Source organism: Lagenorhynchus albirostris, chromosome 14 (assembly GCF_949774975.1).
Source record: "Lagenorhynchus albirostris chromosome 14, mLagAlb1.1, whole genome shotgun sequence".
Lineage (NCBI taxonomy): Eukaryota > Metazoa > Chordata > Mammalia > Artiodactyla > Delphinidae > Lagenorhynchus > Lagenorhynchus albirostris.
Genome location: NC_083108.1, coordinates 49,010,796 through 49,037,598, shown reverse-complemented (window position 1 = coordinate 49,037,598; position 26,803 = coordinate 49,010,796). Strand labels below are relative to the sequence as shown.

The 26,803-nt window shown below is 48.0% G+C and overlaps 1 protein-coding gene across 1 annotated transcript in view; it reads left to right on the top strand.

Moving 5' to 3' along the window:
• CABLES1 (Cdk5 and Abl enzyme substrate 1) overlaps nucleotides 1-26,803 on the top strand; it is a 107,427-nt gene that overhangs the window by 47,163 nt on the left and 33,461 nt on the right. Inside the window, exons 3-4 of the mRNA XM_060121777.1 lie at nucleotides 282-374; nucleotides 16,704-16,781. Of these exons, the coding sequence (XP_059977760.1) occupies nucleotides 282-374; nucleotides 16,704-16,781 (171 nt within the window). The remainder of the gene's footprint in view (nucleotides 1-281; nucleotides 375-16,703; nucleotides 16,782-26,803) is intronic.

Genomic DNA, 26,803 nt, shown 5'->3' with positions numbered 1-26,803 from the left:
GTTGGAATTCGTGTAGGTTATGTTATTGTAACTGATGACAGTAGTTTTCATTAGCTGGCTCTTCAGAGACCCATATAAATTATTATCAGTATTATCGAGGAAGTTGTCTGTCGTTGGGTTTTTTTTTTTTAAAGCTTCCTTGCTTCCAGCCATATAGTCCTCATTATCCTTGGGGTTACTCAAACCATTTGAGTCTGGTCTTTCCTTCCTGTCTTTGTGTGGAGATGTCTCAGCTGTCCACGGGCAACTGACTGTGTTTTCGAAATGGCTTTATTTTTCAGATGTCGTACTCTCTCAGGTTCGCCCAGACCAAAGAACTTTAAGAAGATTCATTTTATCAAGAATATGCGGCAACACGATACCAGGAATGGCAGGTATCATACTAACAAAAGCTGCCCCCATCCTGCTGTAGGAGGGGGCGGGTCCAGTGGGGAAGGGAAGAGGGGACCCTTTGAATGGCCAGACCTCACAGAGTGAAGCCCGCTGTTGAGATGAACAGCATCTCATGTAACCTTCCCTAACAGACTACTATTTCCACCCCACTCCTGCCAGAATCATCCATAGAAGTTTATAGAAAATACTGCTCTCTAATGGCAACCAAAGGCTTAGTTTTTTAGACTAACTAAAACTGAATTTTTTTTTTTTTTTTTTTTTTTTGGCGGTACGCGGGCCTCTCACTGTTGTGGCCTCTCCCGTTGCGGAGCACAGGCTCCAGACGCGCAGGCTCAGCGGCCATGGCTCACGGGCCCAGCCGCTCCGCAGCATGTGGGATCCTCCCAGACCGGGGCACAAACCCGTGTCCCCTGCATCGGCAGGCGGACTCTCAACCACTGTGCCACCAGGGAAGCCCTAAAACTGAATTATTAATAGTACTGAAATATATTTTTATTAGGAAATTTTGAACAGAAAAACAGTTGAGTTTTTTGGGTGTTTTTTTTTGTTGTTTCTTTTTCCGCTTTTTTGGGTTTTGTTTTCTTTTTTCACCAGGGCTCTGTGCTCTGGTCAGTCAATATCCTGCCAGATCTGCGCCTGAAGTCGGGTTTGGCTCTCTGTTGATTTTCATTAAGAGGGGAGAATCACGACTTTGCCAGCAGATTCTCCCTGGGCGCCAATTCAGATTCCTGGGCCTGCTGACGTACATCTAGAGCATGTGTTTCTCCAGCAAAGAGTTGCTCTTTTGGAAAGGGCTGTTAAATGAAAATGATGGTTAAATGTATATGACCTTGGTGTTAAAACCTTCCTGGTGACAAGTGGATGTGAATCCTTGTTGCCGGCATTGCTTATAATTGAATGGCGAAGCCCATTCATGGCAGCCTCACAGCAACGCTGGGAACAGGGCTGCAAGCCCTCTTGGGGTCCCCTGATGCTCTGTGCTCCTGGGGGTGGCTCTTCTCCACCAACCTGTGACCTGGATCATAGTTAGAGACGCATCCCAGAGCAGAGTTCCTGTCCCAAGACCATTTCGTTTGATCTCCTCCTGATGTACAGAAGCTCATATGGGCCCCACTAATAATCTCTAATCTATACCAGATGAAAACTGCTAAAAAGTTAGACTCATGGCATGATTAAGGCCCAGCATTACTATAATTTGGTGTAAAATACACTGTACAACCTGAATAACTAACAATTACAGTATTTAAAGACTTGTTTTCTTCAAGTTTTTAAACCTCACTTGAATAGAGAACATAGCTATTCAACGTTTTAGAATGGCCAAATTGAACTCTCCCATCAAATAATTTTATGTCCTCAGTATGTATTCCTATTTTAAGTACAGAGCTTTCAGTTAAAATGAACCCAACTGTCATCTGTGAACTAGAATACCCTGAGTCTCTTTCTCTCACCCTGACTCTCACTGTCACAATTATTGTGCCTTATTCATTTCACCACCGTGTTTTTCTTTTCTTTTGTGGCTCTTACTGAATCCAGACCTTACTTCTGCCCTTTTTAGTATAATTATTCATCATTTATGTATGTTGGTGTTTTTGTCCATAATCTCTTGAACCATAAAATAAACATAGAAAGCCTCGACTTCCTAAATAAAATCAATGGCAAAACCAAAAAGGGGCCAAATTAATGGTATTCCCCACTTCTCAATGCTGTTGAGGACGCAAAGTCAGATAATCAATCACCTGGCATGGTTTGTAGTGAGAGGATGCAGTTGATAAAAGATTTGGGCCAATGGGATCACCAGTGTATAGTATATTCCGAAGCCGCCTTCCCCGGCACACCCTTGACCCTGGAACAACGTCAACAGTCCAGAAAGCATGCGGTTGCTGGCAGTTCTGCTGGGGAATTTTCAGAGGGAACCAGGAGGGACTGTTAGCTTATCTGGAGATCTAAGAAATGGGCTTTAGGGCAGAAAAGCAAGCTCTCAGCACGGGCTATATATAATATAGGCAGTGGTGACAGCCGGGTGTACCTGCGTAGGTGAGAACTGCTTTTTCGGTACCAGAGAAGATGAAAGGCCTAGAGATGCTCTCCTTCCTCCCTCTGGTTGATTTATTAGCAGGGATGGACTGTTCTCAGACAGATGAAAGAAAAACTCAGGAGGGCACCAGGAAGAAATTATGATTTCTGAGGTGACAGAGGAAATTGTGGTCAGGAGCTGATGAATGGGGGGGAGGGGACCCACCGCAGCCGGGCAGCAGGCGTGAGGTCGTCCTGCTGGAGGTGGCCTGGGACGGGGATGAGCTCAGAGCTGCGGTGGTGGGTAGCAGGGGGCCTGGACATGCTCTCGGGAGGGAGGGACCGGGGCGATGCCTGGGGGTCTCCGATGCTCCCGCCTCGGGCGTGCGGGGTACACACACAACACCACACCAAAGGGGGCCTTCCTGCAGCCCACATGGGAGCCACTTGACTCGGGTTTGCCTGCCGTGTTGGGAGGAAAGAGGCTTTACTGAGAAGCCTGGAGATGTTCACTAAAGCACTTCAAAGGTCTGGACTGAGAACAGAGTGGCCTGAGCACTGGTGCGTCCGCCTCTTCCTGTGCCGGGGAAGACAGACTGAAAGGGGGCCTGCTTAGCCCCCCAGGCCCGTGGGAGGCATCCTCCCAGCTGGGCAGGCTTGCCCCTACTCCAGCGCCGACTTCTGCCCGCTCACAGCTCTGCCCAGCTCCAGAGTCTCCTTGTGACCTCGGGGCAGCACAGACCAGCCTCCTGGACAGCAGGCCGAACCCAGGGCCCGCTCCCTGTTCTGGACCCGAAGACCTTGGTGCTGAGGTTCCCCCGCCTCCAAGCCTGCTGACCATGGGGCACTGGCGTCAAGGGGGACTTGGGCTCCGGTCTCAGCAAGGACTAGAGCGCGGCGTGGGAAATGAGTAGAGCATCTGTTATAAGGTTCTAGCCTGACCTGACTGAGAGTTTTAAGCAAATTTTTGAGATAGAAAGGGAAAAAAAATATTAAAACTGAGAAGCAAATACAATAAAAGACAATACTTGTGTCACTGACGAAACAAAAAGTCCAAGTTAACCTCATGATCCGTAATATTAAGGTAGCTACTTAGAAATAAACCTTGGGGCCCCAGCCGGTCCGTGCTCACCCACTTCATTCTGTGACATTAGACCAAGTCCAACGGCACGAGAAGCAGAGGTGAGCCTCTTCCTTAGAAGGTGTGGCTCCGATGGAGGATGGAGCCCGCTTTAAGTGAGAACCGTCTTCCTCTGTCTGGAATCGGTGCATTCTATGAGGCTGGCACTGGGGACCAGCCAGAAGGCTTTGCGTCGGATCAAGAGCAGAGAACCATGCTGAGAGCGTGTGGGACTCTGGCTGCAGACCCTCAGGCGGGAGGAGCGAAGAAGGACAGAGCCTGGACACAGACTACAAATTCCATGGTGGGAGCTTTAGCTCCGCTGTTAGAACCAGATGACATGATGGGTTCCTCCCTGGCTGGCAGGTGTTTCATCTCCCAGCAGGTGGGGCAGGTGGTGAGGGAGCTGTCACCCTCTAGGTCTACTTCTGCCTAAATCGAAGATGGGCTGGTGATGGGGAGGCCTTGTTGGACTTGATAGTCATGAAAAGAAAGCAATGCTTGTCTGGGTTTTAGGAAGACAGATCTCAGAAGGTTCAGACTGAGAAGTGGATTCTTGTGGCTGCATCCCTATTGCCAAAAGGGATTATAAAACTAAGAGTAACATAAAGTGATGATGGGTAACATTTAGTGAGTGCTTCCTGGGTACCAGGCTCGAAGTACCTCATAGGCTTTGTTTCACTCACTCATCTCAATGGGTATTTGTTGAGTAAATTAAGGCAGAGACCTTCTATTTTATGTTTCTTCCAGTTTTATTGAGCTATAATTGACTTACAGCGCTGTATAAGTTTAAGGTGTACAACATAATCATGTAACTTATACGCATTATGAAATGGTTACTCCAATAAGTTTAGGAAACATCCATCATCTCATATAGATTCAAAGTAAAAGAAAAAGCAAAAACGTGTTTTTTTCCTTGTGATGAGACCTCCCAGGATCCAGTCTTAACAACTTTCATACGTAACACACGGCAGTGTTAATTATATTTATCATGTTGTACATTTCATCCCTAGTACTTATTTATCTCATAACTGGAAGTGTGTACCTTTTGACTGCCTTCACCCAACTCCCCCTCTCTCCACCCCCTGGAGAGACCTTTTAAATGAGTTCAGTCTTCAGGACTATATTTCGAGGGATGGAGAGACTTTAGAAATACAAATAATCCTCGAAACAACCTCATGAGGAAGGTATTACTACTGTTGTGTTGGGCAGAATAATGTCCCCCAAAGATGTCACTGTCCTATTCTCATGACCCATGGCTAGGTCAGGTACATGGCAAGGGGGACTTAAAGTTGCAGATGGAGTTGAGATCGCTGATCAGCTGCCCTTAAAATAGCAGCAGGATTATCCTGGATTGTCTGGGTGGGCCCGGTGTAATCACAAGGGTCCTTAAGAGCAGAAGAGGGAGGCAGGAGAGTCAGTGTTGGAGTGATGTGATGTGAGAAGGACTCAACTGCCCATTGCTGGCTTTGAAGGCTGAGGAAGGGGCCAGGAACCAAGGGCTGCGGCAGCCCCAAAGCTGGAAAAGGCAAGAAAACAGATTCTCCTTTCAAGCCTCCAGTGGGAAGCGGCTCCAGACACCTTGATTTTAGCCCCATGAGACCCATTTCAGAGTTCTGACGTCCAGAATTGTAAGATAATTTTGTGTTGATTTAAGACCCTAACTTTGTCGCAGTTTATCACTGCAGCCATAGGAAACTAAAACACTCATCATTTCAGTTTACAAAGGAGGAAACTAGAGCACGTGGCTAGAAGGTGGGGGGTGGAGTCCAGATTCAGACATCAGATTCCGAGTTGGAACCCTCATATGTTGCTGGTGGGAATGTAAAATGGTGCAGCCACTATGGAAAACAATTTGGCAGCTCCTCCAAAAGTTAAACCTAAAGTTACCATATGACCCAGCAATTCCACTGGCAGGTGTACCTAAAAAATTGAAAAGAGGAATTCAAACAGGTACTTTCACATCAATGTTCGTGGTATTATCATTCACAATAGCCCAAAGGTGGAAACAACCCAAGTGTCCATCAACGGATTGTGGATAAACAAAAGTGGTATATACATACAGAGGAATATTATTCAGCCGTAAAAAAGAATGAACCACTGATACCTGCTACAGTGTGTATGAATCCTGAGAAACATTATGCTGTTTGAAATAAGCCAGACACGGGACTTCCCTGGTGACGCAGTGGTTAAGAATCCACCTGCCAATGTAGGGGACACAGGTTCAAGCCCTGGTCCGGGAAGATCCCACATGCAGCGGAGGAACTAAGCCCGTGTGCCACAACTACTGAGGCTGCGCTCTAGAGCCCGTGAGCCACAACTACTGAGCCTGAGTGCCGCAACTACCGAGCCCACACGCCTAGAGCCGGTGCTCCACAACAAGAGAAGCCACCGCAATGAGAAGCCTGCCCATCGCAACGAAGAGTAGCCCCCGCTCACCACAGCTAGAGAAAGCCCGCGCGCAGCAATGAAGACCCAACGCAGCCAAAAACAAATAAATTTATTAAAAAAAAAAAAAGAAATAAGCCAGACCCAAAGGGCCAAACACAATATATGATTCCATTTATACGAAATATCCAGAATAGGTAAATCCCTAGAGGCAGGAAGTCGACTAGAGGTTACCAGGGCCTGGGGGAAGGGGGACAGCGTTTCTGTTTGGGGCAGTGGAAAAGTTTTGGAAACAGATAGTGGTGATGATTGCACAACATCGTGCGCGTACTTGATGATACAAACTCGTACACCTATAAGTGGTTAAATGGCATATTTTATATTACATATATTTTGCCATAATAAAATAAAATAAAACACCAGTGATAGCCATGGGGCTTTTAAAACCATATTCAGAAGAGGGAGGAAAGGGATGGTAAACTTCTTGGGGTTGATGGTACAAGGACAGAGTAGATGTCAGCTGCTGGGCTAGCATCAGCATCTTTAACAAGTAGAACTGTGAAGAAATGTAGACTGAACAAAGCAAGGTGCTGGGCACACAGGAGGTCCTCAGCAAGTGTTTGTGGAATAAATGAATGGAGAGGCCTTACATTCTGAATGTTTCAGTCTTCAGGACTAGATCAGGGAATGGAAAGAATTTAGAAATAAAAATGATCTTTAAAGTGCCGGGGAGAATAAAAGAAGTCCTGAGTTGAATGCCAGGCACACATTGCCTTTAAAAAGTGAAAAAGAGGGACTTCCCTGGTGGCACGGTGGTTAAGAATCTGCCTGCCGATACAGGGGTCACGGGTTTCATCCCTGGTCCAGGAAGATCCCACATGCCGCGGAGCAACTAAGCCCGTGTGCCACAATTAATGAGCCTGTGCTCTAGAGCCTGTGAGCCACAACTACTGAGCCGCGTGCCACAACTACTGAAGCCTGTGTGCCTAGAGCCCACGCTCCACAACAGGAGAAGCCACCGCAGTGAGAAGCCCGCGCACCACAATGAAGAGTAGCCCCCGCTCCCCACAACTATAGGAAGCCAACATGCAGCAATGAACACAGCCAAAAAAAAAAAAGTCAAAAAGAGACTGAGGTGGTAGCAGAGGATAAGTTCTAATAATCGTAAACCAGCAAGCCTAGAGCTGATTGCTGGCAGAGTTCTGGAATGGACTGTTAAACAGCTGGTTTGTGTGCTTTTAGGAAAGAACGGAAGTAGCCACAGCCAACATGGCTTCACTGAGAAAGAGTCATGTTAACTTCATCTCCTTATTGATGGAATAACTAGGCTAGTAAATTAGAGGACCTCCACATTGACATTTCTTGATTTCAGCAGAACAGTAGACGGTTCCGTATTATGGCATCTCCCAGGGATGCTGGGTGACTGTGCAGCTGGAGAGCCTGCAGGCAGCTGGAGTGTGTTAGCCAAGCTTCGTCAGCCTGAAGGGAGCTTGGGAGGAAGAGCACGTGGTATGCCCTTGAGCATCATCTCCTCTGCAGCCTGAAGGCCAGTCAGCCTCGTGGTGGCCCACGTGGAAGACCAAAAGCAGGAGGAGACTGTTATAGCGGAGAACGAAGGCTCGGTTCCTTCAACGGCTCCCCGAGGTTAAACTTAGCAGGGATAAATGTAACAGAGGCAGATGATCAATTACAGGACAGGGTACAGACTTCTCAGAGGTTCATGTGAAAAATATCTCGGAATTTAGGTTTTAAACAGTGTGCTCCATAGAGGCTAACGATGTGAGGTCGCTACAGAGTGAGCTGACGTAGCTCGTCCTGATAGAAGGAGATAGCATCCCAGAAATGTATCACTTTTGCACCCAGCCAGGGTCAGTCGCATCTGTCGAGCGAGCTTCGATCTGCACGAATGTCACGTTTTAGGACGCTGGATTTGTATTAGGACGGCCCCATTGTTGGACTAGGATTTTCCAAGCCCCCCTCCCCACGGAGGGTAGGAGGCATGGCACATAGCCAATGGGAATAACCATTCCGCCTCATTCCATTGAACCGCCTGTGTGTAAATAGCCATTTCTCTGGAAGGAGACAAGTGCATCTGGATAGACGGCACCTAAGAAAGCAGTCCCTTAACTATGAAGAATGCAGTGATAGCCTGTGTTCAGTCTTTCCAGCGCCTAGGTGCTGACCTCTGCTCTGCACTGGGACTCTTTTAAGTGATGAGATGTATCTGTGCGTAAAGCCGTGATCCTGTCTCATGGAGTTACAGGCTAGTCGGGGAGGCAGATGATAGACAAGTAAGTGTGTCTTACCAGAGATGGGATAGCTGTGCTCTGGAGGAAAACTGAAGCTGCTGAGGTGGGGGCAGGGCATGTGCTGGGGCAAGATTCCACTGATGGAGAGACCTTTGAGCAGACGTGGGGAGGAGGTGAGGGAGCCAGCCCCGTGTGGTCCCAGCAGGGAAGAGCGTTCAGGGTAGATGGACAGTTGCAGAGGTGCTGAGGTCGGAACGCAAGGGCTGTGCCTGGGGAACCATAGGAAAGCCGTGTGGGTGGAAAAGAGGGAGAGAGGAGGGAGAGATGCACCCTGAGGAGTCCTGGGAGGGTGAATCGTGAAGATGTCCGCTTTCACCGTGAGTGAGATGGGAGCTATGGAGGGTGCTAGGCAGACGACTGACGTGCTCTGGCTTGGCTTTGATCAGAACTCTGGCCAACCAAAAATCAAGGGCAAGCATCACAGGTCTTCTTTTTTTGTTTTTTTTTTGTTTTGTTTTTTTAAGTCTTTATTGAATTTGTTACAATACTGCCTCTGTTCTATGCCTTGGTTATTTTGGCCCCGAGGCACGTGGGATCTCAGCTCCCCGACCAGGGATCGAACCCGCACGCCTTGCATTGGAAGGCGAAGTCTTCACCACTGGACTGCCAAGGAAGTCCCATGGATCTTCTTTGGTAACCTTATTCTTATAGAAAATTAGAGGGGGTGTGTGTATAGTGTATTGTCTTCTAAAAGTGAATTCATTTTGATACGAAGTTCAGAAATGACCTGAGTTCTTTCAAAAACTGTTCACACATGTATAAGCAAACCCTTTGTCATGACAGAGAGGAGTCCAGGACCCCCTGCCTTAGCGTCTGGAGGGGGCCATTGAACCTCCTGAGGATGGTGGTTGGGGACTGGGAACTGCCGCTTGGTTAGTAGAGAAGAGCCAGTCACCATTCACACTGATCTGCATCTTCACAGGGGGCACCGGGGGCCCCCGAGTCTCCTGGGTTAACCGGAAGTAAAGACAGATCTCGGCCCTCGGGGAGGAGACACCCTTGAAAATGACAACCGTTATGAGGCTAGCTAGTGCCAACAGAGAGCTGATTGCTGGCCAGGTAGATCTGGGTCATCAGAATGGAAGGTGAGCGTGAAGACTGAAGACTAGCCACCGGCCAAAGACACATTATGTCCGGTGACCCTCATGGTCCTGTCAGGACAGGACCTTTCCTCTGGGCGCTTGTCTTTGAGAGCAGTGGAAGACAAGAGCTCTGGTTTCAAGTGGACATCACCCTCCCTGAGGCATTACTTTGCATCCTTTTGAAGTCATCTGGTTTTCGAATGTCTGCCTTGAGCACAAGCGATGGCTGCCACTTGCACTGGAAGTGCCCCCTCCTGGGTCTGCCGTGAGAATCACTGCGTTCTGAACAGGCAGAGAAGTGCTCTTTGCAGTGAGTGGACTGGTCTGTCTCATCCCTTGACAGGAGTGTTCAGAGACTTAAAAAGATTTCAGATGATGGACAGAGCATCGAGCTCGAGGGCTGTCTCTTTAAAGGGTGAACTCAGTAGGAAAAACAAAAATATGAAAGATTCCCGCAGCTTTTATCTACTATGTAAAGTAAGATAGTTAAAAAAAAAAAAAAGTACAGTAACTGAAGTCAAGCTGTAGCCTTTCATTTTTGTATTGAAAATTTTGGAGGGAACTGGGCGAATGGGTCATAACTAAATTACAACCTCGTTTGTCATCTCATCAGTTCCGATCTGTCAGCTTAGTTTAGTTTGAAAAATGAGTTGGAGGAAGTGGCACGTTCCAAAAAACAAAACAGCTAGTTACCAACTCTGGACGGGCCTTCTAGAAAGAAGAAATATGTCATCGCCTTTTCTCTCTCCGTGCAATTCGATAGATGTCAGGCATCTTCTGTGAGGTTCCCTGAAACATCTCCCTCTTCCCAAGCACGCATTTCTACTCCCAGAACTTTTATTTTTTTTCTTTTTGGCTGTGCCACGCGGCTTATAGGATCTCAGTTCCCCGACCAGGGATTGAACCCAGGCCACAGCAGTGAAAGCCCAGAATCCTAACCACTAGGCCACCAGGGAACCGCCCCCCCACCCCCAGAACTTTTGTTCTTTATTAAAAGACTAGAACCCTCCGTCCCCCCAGCAGCAGGAGGCTGGCAGGGAAGCATCTTTATCAGTATCGTCATCGGTGTTTCTAACCGATTGTCAGCAAAACCTCAGTCCTGAAGGACAGTGAGTGGATAGACTTGAAGGAGCCTTAATAACCCCCACACCTCACTGAGACTCCTGGGCACAGCCTGTTCTGTCACCGAAGTGGCCCCCAGAGCTGCTCTCAAACATGACTGCCCCATTGACTGTCCTCTGCTTCTTCCCTGATACCACAGTGGGAAGGAGGACCTGGGCTGTAGACCTGGGGTCCATATGCAGGGTTTATTACGGTTTTACTATCTGTACCTCTTTAAGGAGCACGGAGGGTATGCTGGCTTTTTCTGTGACTCTGCATGAGGCTTTTGAGAGAAATTATTTTCAGTCATAAGCGACTGTGCTTGGGGCTTCTCCTGTGCAATGTACTGTGCAGAAAAGTGCTCGGCCTGGGAATACTTGTTGCTTCTTTTCAACCAGTTTGATTTACAGGAAATAAAATGAGACACAGAAAAAAAAAAGGCTGAGAGGTTGGAGAGAACCTTCCCTTTGTGGTTCAGTTTTGACTCTCTGCTTGACGAGAGGACCTGGGAGCCAGGGGTAGTCCGGACCTTGGTTCCCACCAGTGGTCCACAGCAGTCTTGAGAAGAAAACCATCATTAGGGCCAGTAGATGGGCGGGGCTGGGGCCACGCTTAGCACACTTAGGACCAGTGCTGTCCTGGAAGAGCAAGGATGAGAGGGCTCCAGAGGGGACTTCTAACCTCGGTGACACCACGCTCAGCTTGTTTTCCTCCTTCCTACCTCCCTGTTATGGGCTGGATGGTATCCCCCCAAAATTCTTATGCTGAGCCCCAGCCCTCTGTACCTCAGAATGAGACCTTATTTGGAAATGGAGTCGTGGCAGATGTAATTAACTGGTTAAGATGAGATTGCACTGCAGCAAAGGAGACCATAAACAAGATGAAAAGACAACCCTCAGGATGGGAGGAAATATTTGCAAATGAAGCAACTGACAAAGGATTAATCTCCAAAATTTACAAGCAGCTCATGCAGCTCAATATCAAAAAACCGAACAACCCAATGCAAAAATGGGCAGAAGACCTAAAGAGACATTTCTCCAAAGAAGATATACAGACTGCCAACAAACACATGAAAGGATGCTCAACATCACTAACCATTAGAGAAATGCAAATCAAAACTACAATGAGGTATCACCTCACACCAGTCAGAATGGCCATCATCAAAAAATCTACAAACAATAAATGCTGGGGAGGGTGTGGAGAAAAGGGAACCCTCTTGCACTGTTGGTGGGAATGTAAATTGATACAGCCACTGTGGAGAACAGTATGGAGGTTCCTTAAAAAACTAAAAATAGAACTACCATACGACCCAGCAATCCCACTACTGGGCATATACCCTGAGAAAACCATAATTCAAAAAGAGTCATGTACCACAGTGTCCATTGCAGCTCTATTTACAATAGCCAGGACATGGAAGCAACCTAAGTGTCCATCGACAGATGAATGGATAAAGAAGATGTGGCATATATATACGATGGAATATTACTCAGCCATAAAAAGAAATGAAATTGAGTTATTTGTAGTGAGGTGGATGGACCTAGAGATACAGAGTAAGTCAGAAAGAGAAAAATACTGTATGCTAACACATACACATGGAATCTAAAAAAAAAAAGGTTCTGAAGAACCTAGGGGTGGGACAGGAATAAAGGCGCAGACATAGAGAATGGACTTGAGGACACGGGGAGGGGGAAGGGTAAGCTGGGACAAAGTGCGAGAGTGGCATGGACATATACACACTACCAAATGTAAAATAGATAGCTAGTGGGAAGCAGCCGCATAGCACAGGGAGATCAGCTAGGTGGTTTGTGACCACCTAGAGGGGTGGGATAGGGAGGGTGGGAGGGAGACGCAAGAGGGAGGGGATATGGGGATATATGTATATGTATAGCTGATTCATTTTGTTATAAAGCAGAAACTAACACACTATTTTAAAGCAATTATACTCCAATAAAGATGTTAAAAAAAAAAAAAGATGAGATTGTGCTGGAGCAAGGTGGCCCCTGATCTAATCACTGGTGTCCCTATAAAAGGGGGAAACTTGGAGACAGACATGCACATGGGGAGACGCCATGCGGCCTTGTGAGGGCTGGGGTTATGCTCTCTAAGCCAAGGAGCTCCCAGGAGCTGGGATAGGTGCCAGGAACAGGTCCTGCCCTCAGGGAGAGAACCTGGCCCTCCACACCTTGGCCTCTGGAAGCCTGAGATGATTGATTTCTGTTGTGGGAGCCGTTGCCACAGAGCTAGGTGCATGGCACCTTGTTACGGCAGCCCTGGCAAACTCCACACTCCCTCAGTCTCTCACTGCAGTCGTGCGCTCTGCTGCCTGTCCTCTCCCTGTCCCCTCTCCTCACTGCACCTTGGGGGCACTCACCCAGCCGAGGCTCCATCACCATCGCCATCCTAACCATGCCCGGCCCCCTGAGCCCCAGGTCCAGATCTGCTGAATTATTTACAGTAATCGCTTGGTCAAGGGAAGAGGTTAGTAACTGCTGGAAAAAATACCCACAGAAATGACATACGTAGTTCAAACCCCACACTTTCATTTCGGGCATGTTGGCGATCACCCATTCCACAGGTTTGTGATGCCAGGTCTTTCTCTGCCTTTGGGGCTCACGGAGCAGACTCTGTCTGTGTCACTGACCTCACGCTATCATCGCTCCCACCTGTTGCTTCCATGTCCAGATGGAACTTCTTTAAAGTGACCCAAGAAACTAAGTGTAGAATCCTTTTGGATTTTTACAATTCTTTCTTATCTTTTATAGACGTCTTGCCCATACCTATTTCAACTGCAGGGTTTTTTTTTGTTTTTGTTTTTAGTGATTTGCCTTGTTTGAAAAAATTTTAAAGCACTGTGTTATTTTTTATAGGAACAGCGTTTCTCCTTTTTTTTGATTTTCATATGGCATTAGTTTGTGCAATCTTTAATGAACAAAGTATAACTAACAAATACAACTGGCAGAAACAGGTGGAGGGCATCCAGACCTGATCTTAGCAAGTATATGACTCTGTGGGTGTTCTAGAGAGCAGCCTACCAGCCTGAGCTTTGGGTGTGCTGTGAGTGTTGGTCAAAGTGATTTATGGAGGGGAGTGGAGACCCTGATGGGTTAGGCAAGGGAAGTCAGTGAAGAGTTTTACAGCACCTGTGTTCCTCAAATAGGCCTTCCACTCCTCCTCCCAGCCTTGACTCATACCAATTCCTCTGCCAACGTATCTTCTCCTTGTAGCCTGTTGTCCCTTCTCCCCAAGGTCTCAGTTTAGCCATCACTTCCTCCAGGAAGCCCACCTAGCTTCCCTCAAGCTAGATTAACTGTCCCTCCGATGTGCGCTAGCGCCCTCTAGTCCCCAGTCAGAGAACTGACACCCCTGCATAACTACCTCCCACCCAACAACCATAAGCTTTGTGAGGATGAGCCCTTGTCTGTGTCATGCATCAACGGGTCCCCAGCACCTAGCACCATGTCTGGCATGAGTGGGTGCTCCAAAAAAATTTGTGGAAGGAAGGGAGGAGGAGAGGAAGATCCTATAACTTGTTTCTCAGGAATCTTCCACCCCTCCCTGGATTGTAGGATAAGGTACACCTTAGCAGGCAGTGGAGGCCTGCACTGTCGTCATAGTAACATTAGCAGTAATGGACGTGGTCATGGAAGTGGTGGCGGTGTTGGCAGTCATGCTGAGAAGAGTAACTCCAGTGCCTGCCTCTGTCACCACGTGGCCTCCTTCTCTCTGTATGCTTCTAGAAATCTCCAAATCTCTCTCCTTATGAAATCCAGTCATTGGATCTAAGGCCCACTCCAATATATTATGGCCTCTTCCTAAGTGATCACATCCACAATGACCCTATTTCCAAATAAGGCCACATCCACACATTCTAGAGATTAGGACTTCAATACGTATTTTGGGGGAACACGATTGAAACCACAATACCAGCATTTTAAAGTATGCTCTCTCTTGCTTCTTGAGCACGGAGGGAATGAAATACAGAATTTGAGAATACGTCTCCACATGTGCGTCCAGTACCCAACATGCACCCCTGGCTGGTGGACGCTCCTGAGCTGTGTTCATGTATCAGTGTACTCACCCACCATTGTTGCAACTGTGATTTTCTTTGCTCTGACTTTCGAAGTTCTTTGCATGTTTTTAATGTCCTTAAGTGAATATCATTGCTATAATAGAATATTCTACCTGGACGTGATCAAAACTTCCCACAGCCAACAGAGACTCCGCAGGGTTCTGGGAATAGAACAAGAAGCCAGTTTTTGGCATAAGAGAAAACACTTAAGGATCCTGGATGGCGTTAGACATTGCCTGGTCAGACACTGTCAGCACAGGGCCAAAGGGTTGGAAGCAGTGCCTCTGTGTACGTGTTACACCTTTGTGACAGGCCACACGTGTCGGCCTTCAGCTGTCCTTTCTCGACCTTTCACCTTTAGCAGGCCTGTGTATTCTAGCACAGAGGTCTGAAGAGGTTCTGAATCCACAGACTCTGGTGGGAAAACTTACCTCGACCCAAGAAGGCAGTTCCCAGTAAAAAATCATGAATATTTATTGAGCGTGTATTATTGGCACTGTTCTGGGGGCTCTCCCATATAGGGACTCACTTGCTCTTTACAACATTCCAATAAGATATCTACTCATTTTATCCCATTGTTTTAGATGAGGAAATGAAAGAATTAGTGGGCTGCTTGAGGTTATACAAAGGTGACAGAGCTGGTATTTGAAGCTGGGAATGTAGCTTTGGTCCTGCCTTCCCCGGGATGGGCACTCAGGTGCTGCTCTGAAGCCCGACCTTGCCCAGACTGTGTTTCTGGAGGGGCTTCCATGTACGAAACCCTCAACTCGTCCTCTAGAAGAGAGCAGCAAATGTTTAGCAGCACTTTGTGATCAGGGTGCTCCTGGAAGTGGAAATAAGGAGTAGAGGCAGCACCCTAAAGAGAATGAGTAACTCAGTGAAAGGGGAGGAAATGCTTCCTGGGGAGGTGACTCGTGAGCTGGGTTTTGAAGATTAAATAGGAGTTCATCCAGCATACCTAGTAAGACACAACAGTTAGAAGAAATAGCATGCAAAGGACAGAGATATGAAACAACAGGTTTTTTTTAAGGTATGGGTGGGGACTTCCCTGGCTGTCCAGTGGTTAAGACTCCGTGCTTCCACTGCAGGGGGCACGGGTTCGATCCCTAGTCGGGGAACTAGGATCCTGCATGCATGCCACACAGCCAAAAAGAAAAGTCCCCACCAGGGACCTTATGAAAAAAATTTTTTAAAGGTGGGGTACTGCAAGTACTTTAGCATGGATGAGTGATAAAATGCAGAGGCAAATATCATGTGTGTTGAGACCAGAGAGACAGGAAGAGCCAGAAAACAAAGGGCCTGGTTTGCCTGCCAGAGAAGCTGACTTAATCCTGAGCATGTAAGCAATTTAATATCATAGTTTTAACACAAGGTCAGAATACCCAAACCTTGATGCTGTTAGTACTACTGCTTTTTCCCCCTGGTTTTATTTTTATAATTATTGAGGGAAAAGATGACAAAAGTCAGTCAGCTCCATATCGGATGTGTGTTACTGTGGTGCTAAAGGATCTTGGTTTTTAATCTCCTCCACTTTTTCTCCAATTTTTCATCAGCAGTTCTCTTTGGCAAGTTATTCTCAGATGCCAAGATAAGTACTTTTGAGAGGTTTTTTTTTAACGTTTTCTTAAGTGCCTTTGATTGCATAAGAGCGTCATGGAGAACTGTTTCCAGTAGTATCTTTATGGCAGGAATGGAGGCTAAGACTGATTATGTAATTTTCCCCTCGGTTTATTCTCAGAACCTAACACGCTGCCAGCATATGAAAAGCCCTAATGATCACAGTGGCATCTGAGTGTCTTTCCTGCTCATGGTTTCTGGCACTATTGCTCTTGCATTGTTTACTGCAAAGTAGAAATTGATGGTTTAAATGTGGCATGACGGTTCACCCAGCATTGGGCACCCCGGACCCATAGCTCCGTCTGCTCCGTCTTGTATAATACATGCGGCCCACAGCCAGCCTCTCTCACCAGAGAATGGATTCACATGTGCTCCTTGGAGACCCTCGCCAGTCTCACCGTGTTAAAATTCGGATGAGGAGAGGCCGGGTAATTGTGCTGCGCTGAGGTTGCATTTTGCAAGGGGAGCAGAATACCATCTGTCAGAGGAGGTGGCGGGAGGGTGCAAATACTGCTGTGAATTCTGTGAATGCTTAATTGCTATAGATTTTTTAAATTTATTTGAGGCTTTGCATTTAGTGTGTTTGTTATTTGTTCTTTTTTTTTTTTTAGAATAGTCCTTATCAGTGGCAGAAGATCCTTCTGTAGTATATTTTCAGTGCTGCCGTACCGCGACAGTGCCCAAGTTGGGTATGTATATGCACGCTTGCTTTGTGGTTCTCTGGGTGAAAACTTCTGACACCATGTGTATAATGTGACCACGCTTTCCATTTCAAAGAACTTGTTTTGCTTTGACACTGCAAATTTGGTATTTGTAAACTTGAAAGAAAAAGAAGTTCCACTTTCTTTTCAGCCAGGAAGCTTCCCTGTTATTGGTGTGTGTGTGCGCGTGTGCGTGTGTGTGTACGCACGCATGTGTGCCCTTACCATTTGCCTGCTGTTTCTAAACGTGCATTTTGTCACTTCGTACAATTCTGTAAAGCAAGAGCAATCTGGGGCCCACGCATCTCTCAGGGCCTCATCAACTTTTGGAGAAAGGCAGCTCAGGAAAGGAATCAGACAAACCACGTGGCCATCCTGCCTCCTTGCGTTGTGGGCTTGCGGCTGTACACTGACCAGCAAGCCGCACAAAGCAACGTGGTATCAGGAACAGACCTGTGTGATTCGCCACAGGCCGGAGGACTGCACACTGCTGTAGGTCAACAAGCCCCTTCTTTGTTCTAAAAAGAAGTAAGTGAGGCTCTGACCTGGCAAAGCCCCCCCTCCTCATTCCACATCCCCGAACTCGGTGCTGTTTCTCCATCTGAATCTGACTCCTTTGCCCCCTCACCTGGTCACCGCATCCGCTATTTGTGGTCAGGGAGCTGCTGGTATTTAGGGCAGGATGGTTCCCTGCGTAGGATGCCGGAAGCATTGTGAGATGTCAGCTCTGGTTTCTGCAAACTAAATGCTGGTATTGCCCTCTGGTCATTGCAGCAATGACACCCGAACACTGCCATTTATTCCTCTCCCACCACCTTCCATGGGCTCTGCCTGGTCGTCCCCGTTCACCATGACTTTCCCTTCCCCCCTGCAGACCTGTCAGACTTTCAGCCTGTTAAACTCACCACGGTCCTTATTTTTACTCTACACTGTAAGCTCCATGGGACAGAACATCGGGCATCTTTATTCATGGAATGCTGACTCAGTCATTTATTAGATGTGTGCCTTAAAAAGCGATAATAATCTTACTGTTTATTGAGCGCTTACTTTGCGCCAGTCCTCTTCATTATCTGCATTCTCACGACAACCCTGCAAAGTAGGTGCTCTAAAACATGTAACAGCAAATCCTGCAGCTCTGAGGTTTGTAGGACCATCTGGGTGTGGCCAGCGGGCTGCCCTTAAGAGACTTCTACTCTACTGAGTAGAGGGGGAAAAAAGAAAGGTTTTCTTTATCTTTTCAACCTGCTGTGGTCCTGGGTCTGGCCACCCCTGAGAGCAGGCTTATTTCTTGGGTCAGTAGCTTGTACCAGCTCACAGACCTATGTGTGACCCAGAAGGCCAGTTCATTGATCTAATTACAAGTAATGGCCCCAGGGCTCAGAATGTTTGAGTGTGACTAGCCTGTAAGTGCACTTCCAGGAGATCTGAATCATCAGTCTGTCTGCAAGTACATCTTCTCACAGCGAGGACCTGCCTGGACACTGTGACGCCAGCCTTATTTTTCCGGGCTTTCTGTGCCCACCTTTCTGATGAACGTATTCTGTCCTTAGCTATGTTCCATGTATTCATTTATTGAGGGCTTACTGTGTGACTAGGTCCTGGAGGTAAAGGTAGGGAAAGATGGATCTGGTTCCTGCCCTCCTGGAACTTACAACCAAGAGGGAAGACACATAAAAATTTCACATATGATTAATAACCACCTTTAATAATGGCTAAGAGTATTCAGTCAGGTGACTGCCAAGTCTTCCTATCCAAGGACTCATTCTGTTTCTTTAACACAATCTGGCTTCTCCATATTTTCATCTTTGAAGTGTTCGTGTTAGTTTCATTCTTGAAAGATGATCTTATTTCCAAGTCCTGGGGTCACCTCACTATGGTGTCCCAGTGCCTATCTCCATTTTATAGATAAAACCACTGATCCTCAAGACTTAACGTCCCAAACGTCAACTTTGGGCCAGAATGGGAATTTTTAAAAAATAAATTTCAGGTGTACAGCATTACAGTTCAATATCTGAGTGATCACCCCCATGAGTCTAGTCACCATCCATACATTTCACCCCCTTTACCCATTTCCATCACCCCCCAGCCACCTCCTCCTCTGGTAACCACTAGTCTGATCTCTGTAGCTATGAGTTTGTTTTTGTTTTATTTTGTTTGTTCATTTGTTTTGTTTCGTTTCGTTTTGATTCCACATATGAGTGAAGTCATATGATATTTGTCTCTCTCCATCTGACTTATTTCACTTGGCATAATAACTTCAAGGTTCATGTTGTCACAAATCACAGGGTTTTTTGTGACTGAATAGTATTCGTGTGTGCGTGTACGCGCATATAGGTGCCACGTCTTTATCCGTTCGTCCATCATTGGACATTTAGGTTGCTTCCATATCTTGGCTGTTATAAGTAATGCTGCAGTGAACATAGGAGTGCATATATCTTTTTGAATTAATATTTTCATGTTCTTCAGATAATACCCAGAAGTGTAATTGCTGGGTCATATGGTAGTTCTATTCTTAATATTTTTAGGAACCTCCATACAGTTTTCCATGGTGGCTGCACCAGTTTACATTTCTACCAACAGTGGAAAAGGCAAGGGTTCTCTTTTCTCCAATCCTCTCCAACATTTGTTATTCCTTGTATTTTTGATAATAGCTGTTCTAACAGGTATGAGGTGATATCTCATTTTGCCCTTGATTTGCATTTCCCTAGTAATTAGTGATGTTGAGCACGTTTTCATGTGCCTGTTGGCCATCTGTATGTCTTTGGGAAAATGTCTATTCATATCCTCTGCCCATTTTAATCAGGTTTTTTCTTTTTGTGGTTGGATTGTATGAGTTCTTTATATATTTTGTCAGAACGGGAATTTGAACCTGAGTCTGTCCAGCCTAGGGCTTCCCGTGACTCTCTCTGGCCAACAGGTGAGACAAACTCTGTATTCACAGAAACCCGTCTGTGCAGTGGGGCTTTTATGATAACCGCCTCCCAGGAGTTAACTGAGGCTCGCTGGGTGCCTGGGATGCAGCACAGCGCCTGGCACACAGAGGCAGGTGGGGTACCCGGATTTCTTACGGCAAAAGAAATGCGGGGCTTCGTGTGGAGAACTTAGAGACTTAACAGTTTTTCACTTGGGCAAATCACTTACCTTCTGTGAGCCTGTGCTTGGTCCTCTCTAGAACGAGGATGGAAGGTTACTACCTGTGCCGTTAATTTGGAGATCACTGCATTTTATGCAAAGCCCATAGGGATGCGTTGTAAGTAAAATTACCTGGGAAGAGATCACCCAGAGTATCTCTGTTTGACATCCTTGTGGAAATAAGTGGCCCTGCACATTTTGAACACCTCAGGGAAGTGCTAGCTGGCAGCCAGGATGCGGGGAAGTGCGGCCTGTCAGAGCCCAGGTCTCCTCCCCACAGCTGGGAAGCCCTCGTGGGTTTCAGGAGGATATATCATAGGATGTGTCAGCTATTCTGCCCGATGGCTCAGATAGAGAAGCAAAACCAGGGTGTGGGATCACAGGACGTAACCTTTTACATCCTAGACATGAATAAACTCAAACACGCTAATTCTTCAAATTTTGTAGATGAGGAAACCATGGTGCAGAAGGGTTAATTTTCTGTAACAAAACACATAATCGGGTCCTTCATAATACCTAACAGAGAAAAGAGCATGCCTATTTCTGCAGCATATCCTCCTTAAGTTCTCACAAAAGAAACTCTGAACAGAATTCAAAATATTGTAAATTAGTGGCAGGGTTAAGAAGCATTCTTCTTACATATCAAATAGATAAACAACAAAGACCTACTGTATAGCACAGGGAACTATGTTCAACGTCTTCTAATAACCTATAATGGAAAAGAATCGGGAAAAGAATATATATATATATATATATATATATATATATATATATATATATATATAATATATATACTGAATCACTTTGCTGTATACCTGAAGGTAACACAATATTGTAAATGAACTATACTTCAATTTTAAAAATGTAAAAGGAAAAGCATTCTGCTTTTTAAACTTTTTTAATGAGCAGACATCCTATTTATGAATATCTGCCACATCATAATTATGAGTTTTTCAAACTAATTATTGGGAAACAGCTGTGTTCAAATAATAAAAAATATTTATCCTAGTAAATTATACCCATATATATTTTAAAGTAAGATAGTCTGTGTACATAGTAACTAATGCCTTTCCACTGTGGAAAATTCCTTTGCTTTTATGCTGAAGTTCTCTCTGTGGCCAGGACGTGAGTCTTAGAATTTCAGGGCTGGAAAGGGCTCTAGAGATGACATGGTGTGGCCCGTGCTCATAGCTCAGGCCTCTGGGGCCACGGGGGGATGAGACACACACTGACAGCAAACCCGGCAGCGCCAGAGCTCAGGACTCCGGCCACCCTGGCCTGCTGACACTGTGGTTTCCAGCTCCCGTGTTTCCGTTGTCCTTACACACGCATGGGGACTAGGCCACATGTGGCGGATTATTCCAGATAAGCACAAACCCCCCGCTGAAGGGGACAATGTACAGTTCCAACTTCACCGTAAGCAAGTTTTAAAAACAGGAAACTCAAAAGTTCATCCACTGTGTACTTGAACCTCCCTTACATGGAAAGCATCTATCAGGATGGCCTTATCTCTTTCCGGTTTTGTTTTCTGGCTTCTTGTGCTGTGCTGGAGCTTCCCAAGTCCTGCCCTCATATCTTGGTTCACCCTCCCCGCCACCCTGACCCCAAAGCTTTGTACTTGGCTTTAAACTGAACTGAATACTTATTTTGGCTCCCAACATCAGGTGACCAAAGCGGACAGGACAGTGTTAGGAGAGGTTTTACCATCCATCCATTCATTCTTGCATTCATGCATTTGGTCATTTCTTCTGCCCCTAGTGAGTGTGAGGCCCTCCTGGAGGCTGGGAGGGTGCAGGGGTGAGTAAGACCTGTTCTCCAGGAGCTTATTATTGAACAAGGAAACCAGACATGTGAACTGCCAGACCAAGACAACTGGGGAGCCCCAAAGAGGCGCTAGAGAGTGCTTTGCCCCCAAATCTTTATCAACATCCACGTTTACAATAAATCTACAATCTTCAGTAAAAGCCAGATGTTTGCTCTGTAAAGTCTCTTCAGCCCCACCTACACCTCCAAGTACATTGCCATCCCTGCCCGCCTTCCATGTAGACATTCAGGTGCTAACACTGCACAGCAGACTTCGTTCATTCACCGCACGAACTCTGTTGAACCTACTGTGTTCTAGGCAGTATCCAGGGATACAGTGGTGAACAAGAAAATGCCTCTTTTCCCATAGAGCTCACCGTCTAATGGTAGGAGACAGAAACAAGCGGGTAAACAAACTAACCGTCAAGCCAAAGAGCAAACAGTTGAGTCCTGCGCAATGTACAGCTGGAGCACAGAGGGAAGAGTTGGGTGAATTCAGACAGAGGGATCAGGGAGTGCCCCCCACAGAAGGTGACGCTTCAGCTAGATTGCAAGTGTGAGGTGTCAGAGAGGTGGGAAGGATATTCCAGCCTCAGCATTGACTCCCAAGGATGTTCGAGGCCACTCTGGCTCATGAACTTCCGGGCAGGGTCTCTATAATGCCTGACCTGTTGAGAGAATTCCATAAGGCGCCATTCCAGCTGTAATCCCATTGCTGAGGACACTGCAGGGTTCAGGCCTGTGTAGTGAGGGGAGGGTGAAGGAGTGGGGACAGAAAGAAGGGAGCTGTGCTGAGAGGCCTGGTCCTGGGACGTCACTGTCACAGACCCACCACCAAGCCTTCCCTGGGGTCTCAGTTGCCTCGCTGTCCAATGGGGAGGTTTGACTACACTCTCCAAAGATCCTGCCAGCTCAGAATGCTTGCCTCTGTGTTCGCATCCTCGTCTGCTTTGCCAACGTGGAAGCTGTAAGTCTGGCTGAACAAGGAGTTTATGAATGAAACGTACTGTTCACGTTCCCCATCCACCAACCATCAGCTGCTTTTAGACCTCACATCTGAATAATTATTCTCTGTGCAGGTTTTTAAATGTACAGATCTAGTGACGTTCTGCAGTCTTATTTGGTACATTTCTATTCTGGTATGGGCTAAAAGGATAGGTACTAACACAACCCAGAGTTGAGAACAGTGTGAAAGGTTTGGGGTCATTTTGCATGCTACCAGATTTATACAAAGCTGACGATAGGCTTATTCACAAAGTGATTTCCAGAGCTTCTGCTTGAAGCAGACCCCTCTGATTGCTTACCAACTACAGCAGTCTCCAAACTGTTCTTCCCTGCCCTGATTTACAGGTACAGCTATCGGAGAAAAGAGCGTATTTCCTTAGGATTAGCTGATTGTGTAGTCAAATATTGCGTGAACATAACAAATGCAGGTAATAACATAAGCTGAAAGGTAAATAATGCTTCCAGTGTTCCAGGCACTGTTCTGAGAACAACCTCAGAAGGCAGATTCTCCAGTTATCATTTTACAGGTGCAGAGTCTGGGGCAGAGGGAAGCACGGCTGCAGTAGCAGAGGGAGGAGGTAGGGCAGGCAGGCTGGCTGCAGGCGCTGCTTTGGGGCCAGCTGACCCCCCCAGAGGCCATCCCGAAAGCGCTAATGCCCAGTGGATTCCCTGCAACATCACTGCTTTGGGGCTGGGCTTGCTGGCTCAGGACCAGTGACTCGCGGGCTTCACTGGCTGACAGATGTGCACTGGGTGACGCGGAGCTCTGTCATGCGCCGCAGGAAGACCCCCTCCTGGGGACCCGGTGGCCATGGTGCCGGGTGGTGGCTTTGGAGGGTGCCCATTTACACTGCAGCCTGGGCACCTCCTGCGCAAACCCCAGGCATCTCTGGGTGGAGTCTTGGGTGGAAAGTCATCTGTGTAATTCTCCCACGTGGGTATTTGTCAGCTGTAGAACAGGAAGGCATATGGTGGGGTGCGGGGCAGGGAGGGTAGGCACGTTCTCCAGGTGTCGACACCATGCAGACACCCGGGCCGTGTGTGGGCGTCACTGGCTCGCGACCTTGATGGGCTGCTGGCTCACGTCTCCCCAGACCTTCCCAGCCACGCCCAGGTCACCCCACAGGCCCACCAGGAAGCAGTTCCGGGACAGGTAGGGGTCTTCTACTGTCTTCATACTATGCATAGAAAAGGCTTCTCTTTGAGAAACTGTGCCGAACAGTTACATTAGAGGATTATTATTCGCGGCACCAGATATGTCTTCACTTTACAAAAGGCTTGATGACAGGGCTTTTGACGATTAAGAGCTTTGTTTCTTTTTTTTTTTTTTTTTTTTTTTTGCGGTACGCGGGCCTCTCACTGTTGTGGCCCCTCCCGTTGCGGAGCACAGGCTCCGGACGCGCAGGCTCAGCGGCCATGGCTCACGGGCCCAGCCGCTCCGCGGCACGTGGGATCCTCCCGGACCGGGGCACGAACCCGTGTCCCCTGCATCGGCAGGCGGACTCTCAACTACTGCGCCGCCAGGGAAGCCCTGTTTTCTTTCTTGATACAGTTTCTTATTTTATTTCTTCAAAGAGCATTGGATCTACAGAGTTTGCTCACGCACAGCACTTCAGGAAGTCTTCCATTAGATGAAATAAGATGCTTCTAATCACTATCCATTGTCCCCGCTCTTTCACTTTAGGATTTCAGAGTCGTGCCTGTTGCCTGAACCCACAGGGGCGGTGATGGGCATGGAGGGGCAGAGCGCAGGGTCGGGTACACTCAGACAGCAGGATCATCGCTGACGGTTGGGGTGGGAGGGAGTGGAGTTAGGATGATTCACAGAATGTCCAGGAATGACAGAGAAACCAGTATAGACGCCCAGGAACAACCCAGTGGGAGGCCGTGCAGCCAGGACAAACATGCAGCCCAGTCCGGGGCTCCTCCTGTGGAAACGCTGCTGTTGACGCCTCCACCTGATGCCCGATGGACGCCCTGATCTCCCCGTGTGTTACTCACTTCTGTCTCCCGGCTTCACTGAGTGTTCCCATGCCAGAACCGGGGTCACCCGCGGGGGTATGGGAAATGCAGTTTTCAGCCTTCCTGGGACTTGTGAGCCAGCCTTGGCCTCCGCCACTGTGACTCCCTGCAGAATCCACCTGCCCCCGAACTGGACCTGGGGAGGCCACCAAGGGACTCCAACCCAGCATCAGCCCTGGGAGGGAGACCTCCGGGAGGCGAGGATCCGTAGGAAGGGTCCTCAGAGCATGGGACCCGCACCATGCTTCCCTGAAAGGAGACACGTTCTAATCGGACTCCACGGATGACTAAACCCCAGGACTCTGAGCTCAGCCACAAGCAGCACCACCAACCTGCAGCCCTCCAGCCGGGACCAAACCCGGACCTCTCCTCCAGGCCGCTTGCTCAGGCACCCCCCCCAGGTCCTACCGCCCCCCTCCCAGGCCCCGCAGGAGTCCACTCATGTTCTGTGGGGCCTTTGCTTAGGCCTGTCATAGCGCTCACACAGGTATTTAACCTCTTTGTAGCTTGTCCTCACCCCCCTGGGGGCGTGACTCTGTCTTAGTCCAACAGCCGTCTCCACAGTGCTCAGTGCACAGTACTCCTTCCTGTGATGCTTGTTGAATGAACAAGTAGACGTGGTGTTTCTGAGGACTGTCCCCAGGCTATTAAAAGTGGCTAGTTTTATGAAGATACATCACTGCCCCGGCAAATGACGGCCACAACCTCTGCATCAGCAGGAGCAAGGGCTGTTTCCCAGGAGCCCTCAGCCTGGTACCTCGTCCCTGCGGCATCTCCATAGACGTGGTGCTGGACAGTCAGAAGGAAGGGCCTGGACGGTGCTAACAAGGATGCTCTGACATGGACCTCAGAACCCTGCTTCCCTGCGAGTCACTGTCACACCCGCAGTGAAAGTTGCTAAGCCCGGTGACGACAACAGAGGGCTTCCAGCTGCACCCGCGTGCAGGTGCCGAGCCCCATCAAGGTCCCCCAGCCCTACCTGCCCCGCCAGGTGTCTCTCCCACGTCCGCCTCACAGCCTGGACGGCACCACCAGCCAGGCACGCGGTGCTCCTTCAGAGTCGCTCACAGATGCTGCACCCTGCATGTTAAACCCCAGAGCGCCGAGGCCTTTTGCTGAGGTCATGCCTGGCTTCTACGGTCTCTGCCAACCTCGGAGTTCCCTGGCTTTCAGCGGCTGGCTTACCCGGCCCTCAGTCAACTCAGGTCGCCGGAACGTCTCAGAACCGGCATCATGTGATCACAGTGTAAGTAACAGCCCCACTTTGAGCAGAGCAACACGTGATTTTCCTTTCACGTTTCCTGCTTTCGCTTATGGCAAGGGACACGCTTTGGATTGAATCTAGCGTAGCGTTAGAGGGCCGTTTTCCCAGGTCAGTGCTGGGCAGGGGGACCTTCATCCCATCACTGGAGCCCCTCTCCACGTCTGGGGGATGAACCGAAGCCTCTGCCTTGGTCCTTCTCACCACCACCCACGCGCATGCACGTGCACAACCTGGTCCTCGCTGCCCTGCCCTTTCTGTGGCCCAGTGTGGCCATCTGTGCTCAGGTGCACGCGTTGGGAAGATGACGGGATGTACTGGCATGCTTAGATTGAAGACGAGCTACAGGCTGTGCTCACTCCTGTCAGATAACCAGCACTTGAGCCCACAGTCCCACGAATCATTACCAGGGATGGATTGCCTTTCAAAACAGCAGGCCTACTGGCTGACCTCGATGAGCAGAAGCCACTTCCGCGGGCATGGAAGTCCTTCCTGGACGTAAGGGCATCGCAACTTCTCCTCGGGGTGTCTCCCAGCTAATTCATTAAAGGACATCCGGCACGGACCATTTGCCGGCTAACGCCCGTTCATGTGAGCTCACGGACAGGGGGCACTCTTTAGCTCCGAAGATAGACTTTTAGAGCTAGAAGGAACTTGGAGACTGTCTAGTCCTGTGGTTTGCAGACTTTTTCTTTTTTCGCTGAAAAAAAACCGTTCTTCTAACACAGGTTTACACAGAACACCAGTCAATAAAACCCCTAACATCAGAGTTATTCCAGAAAAGCGG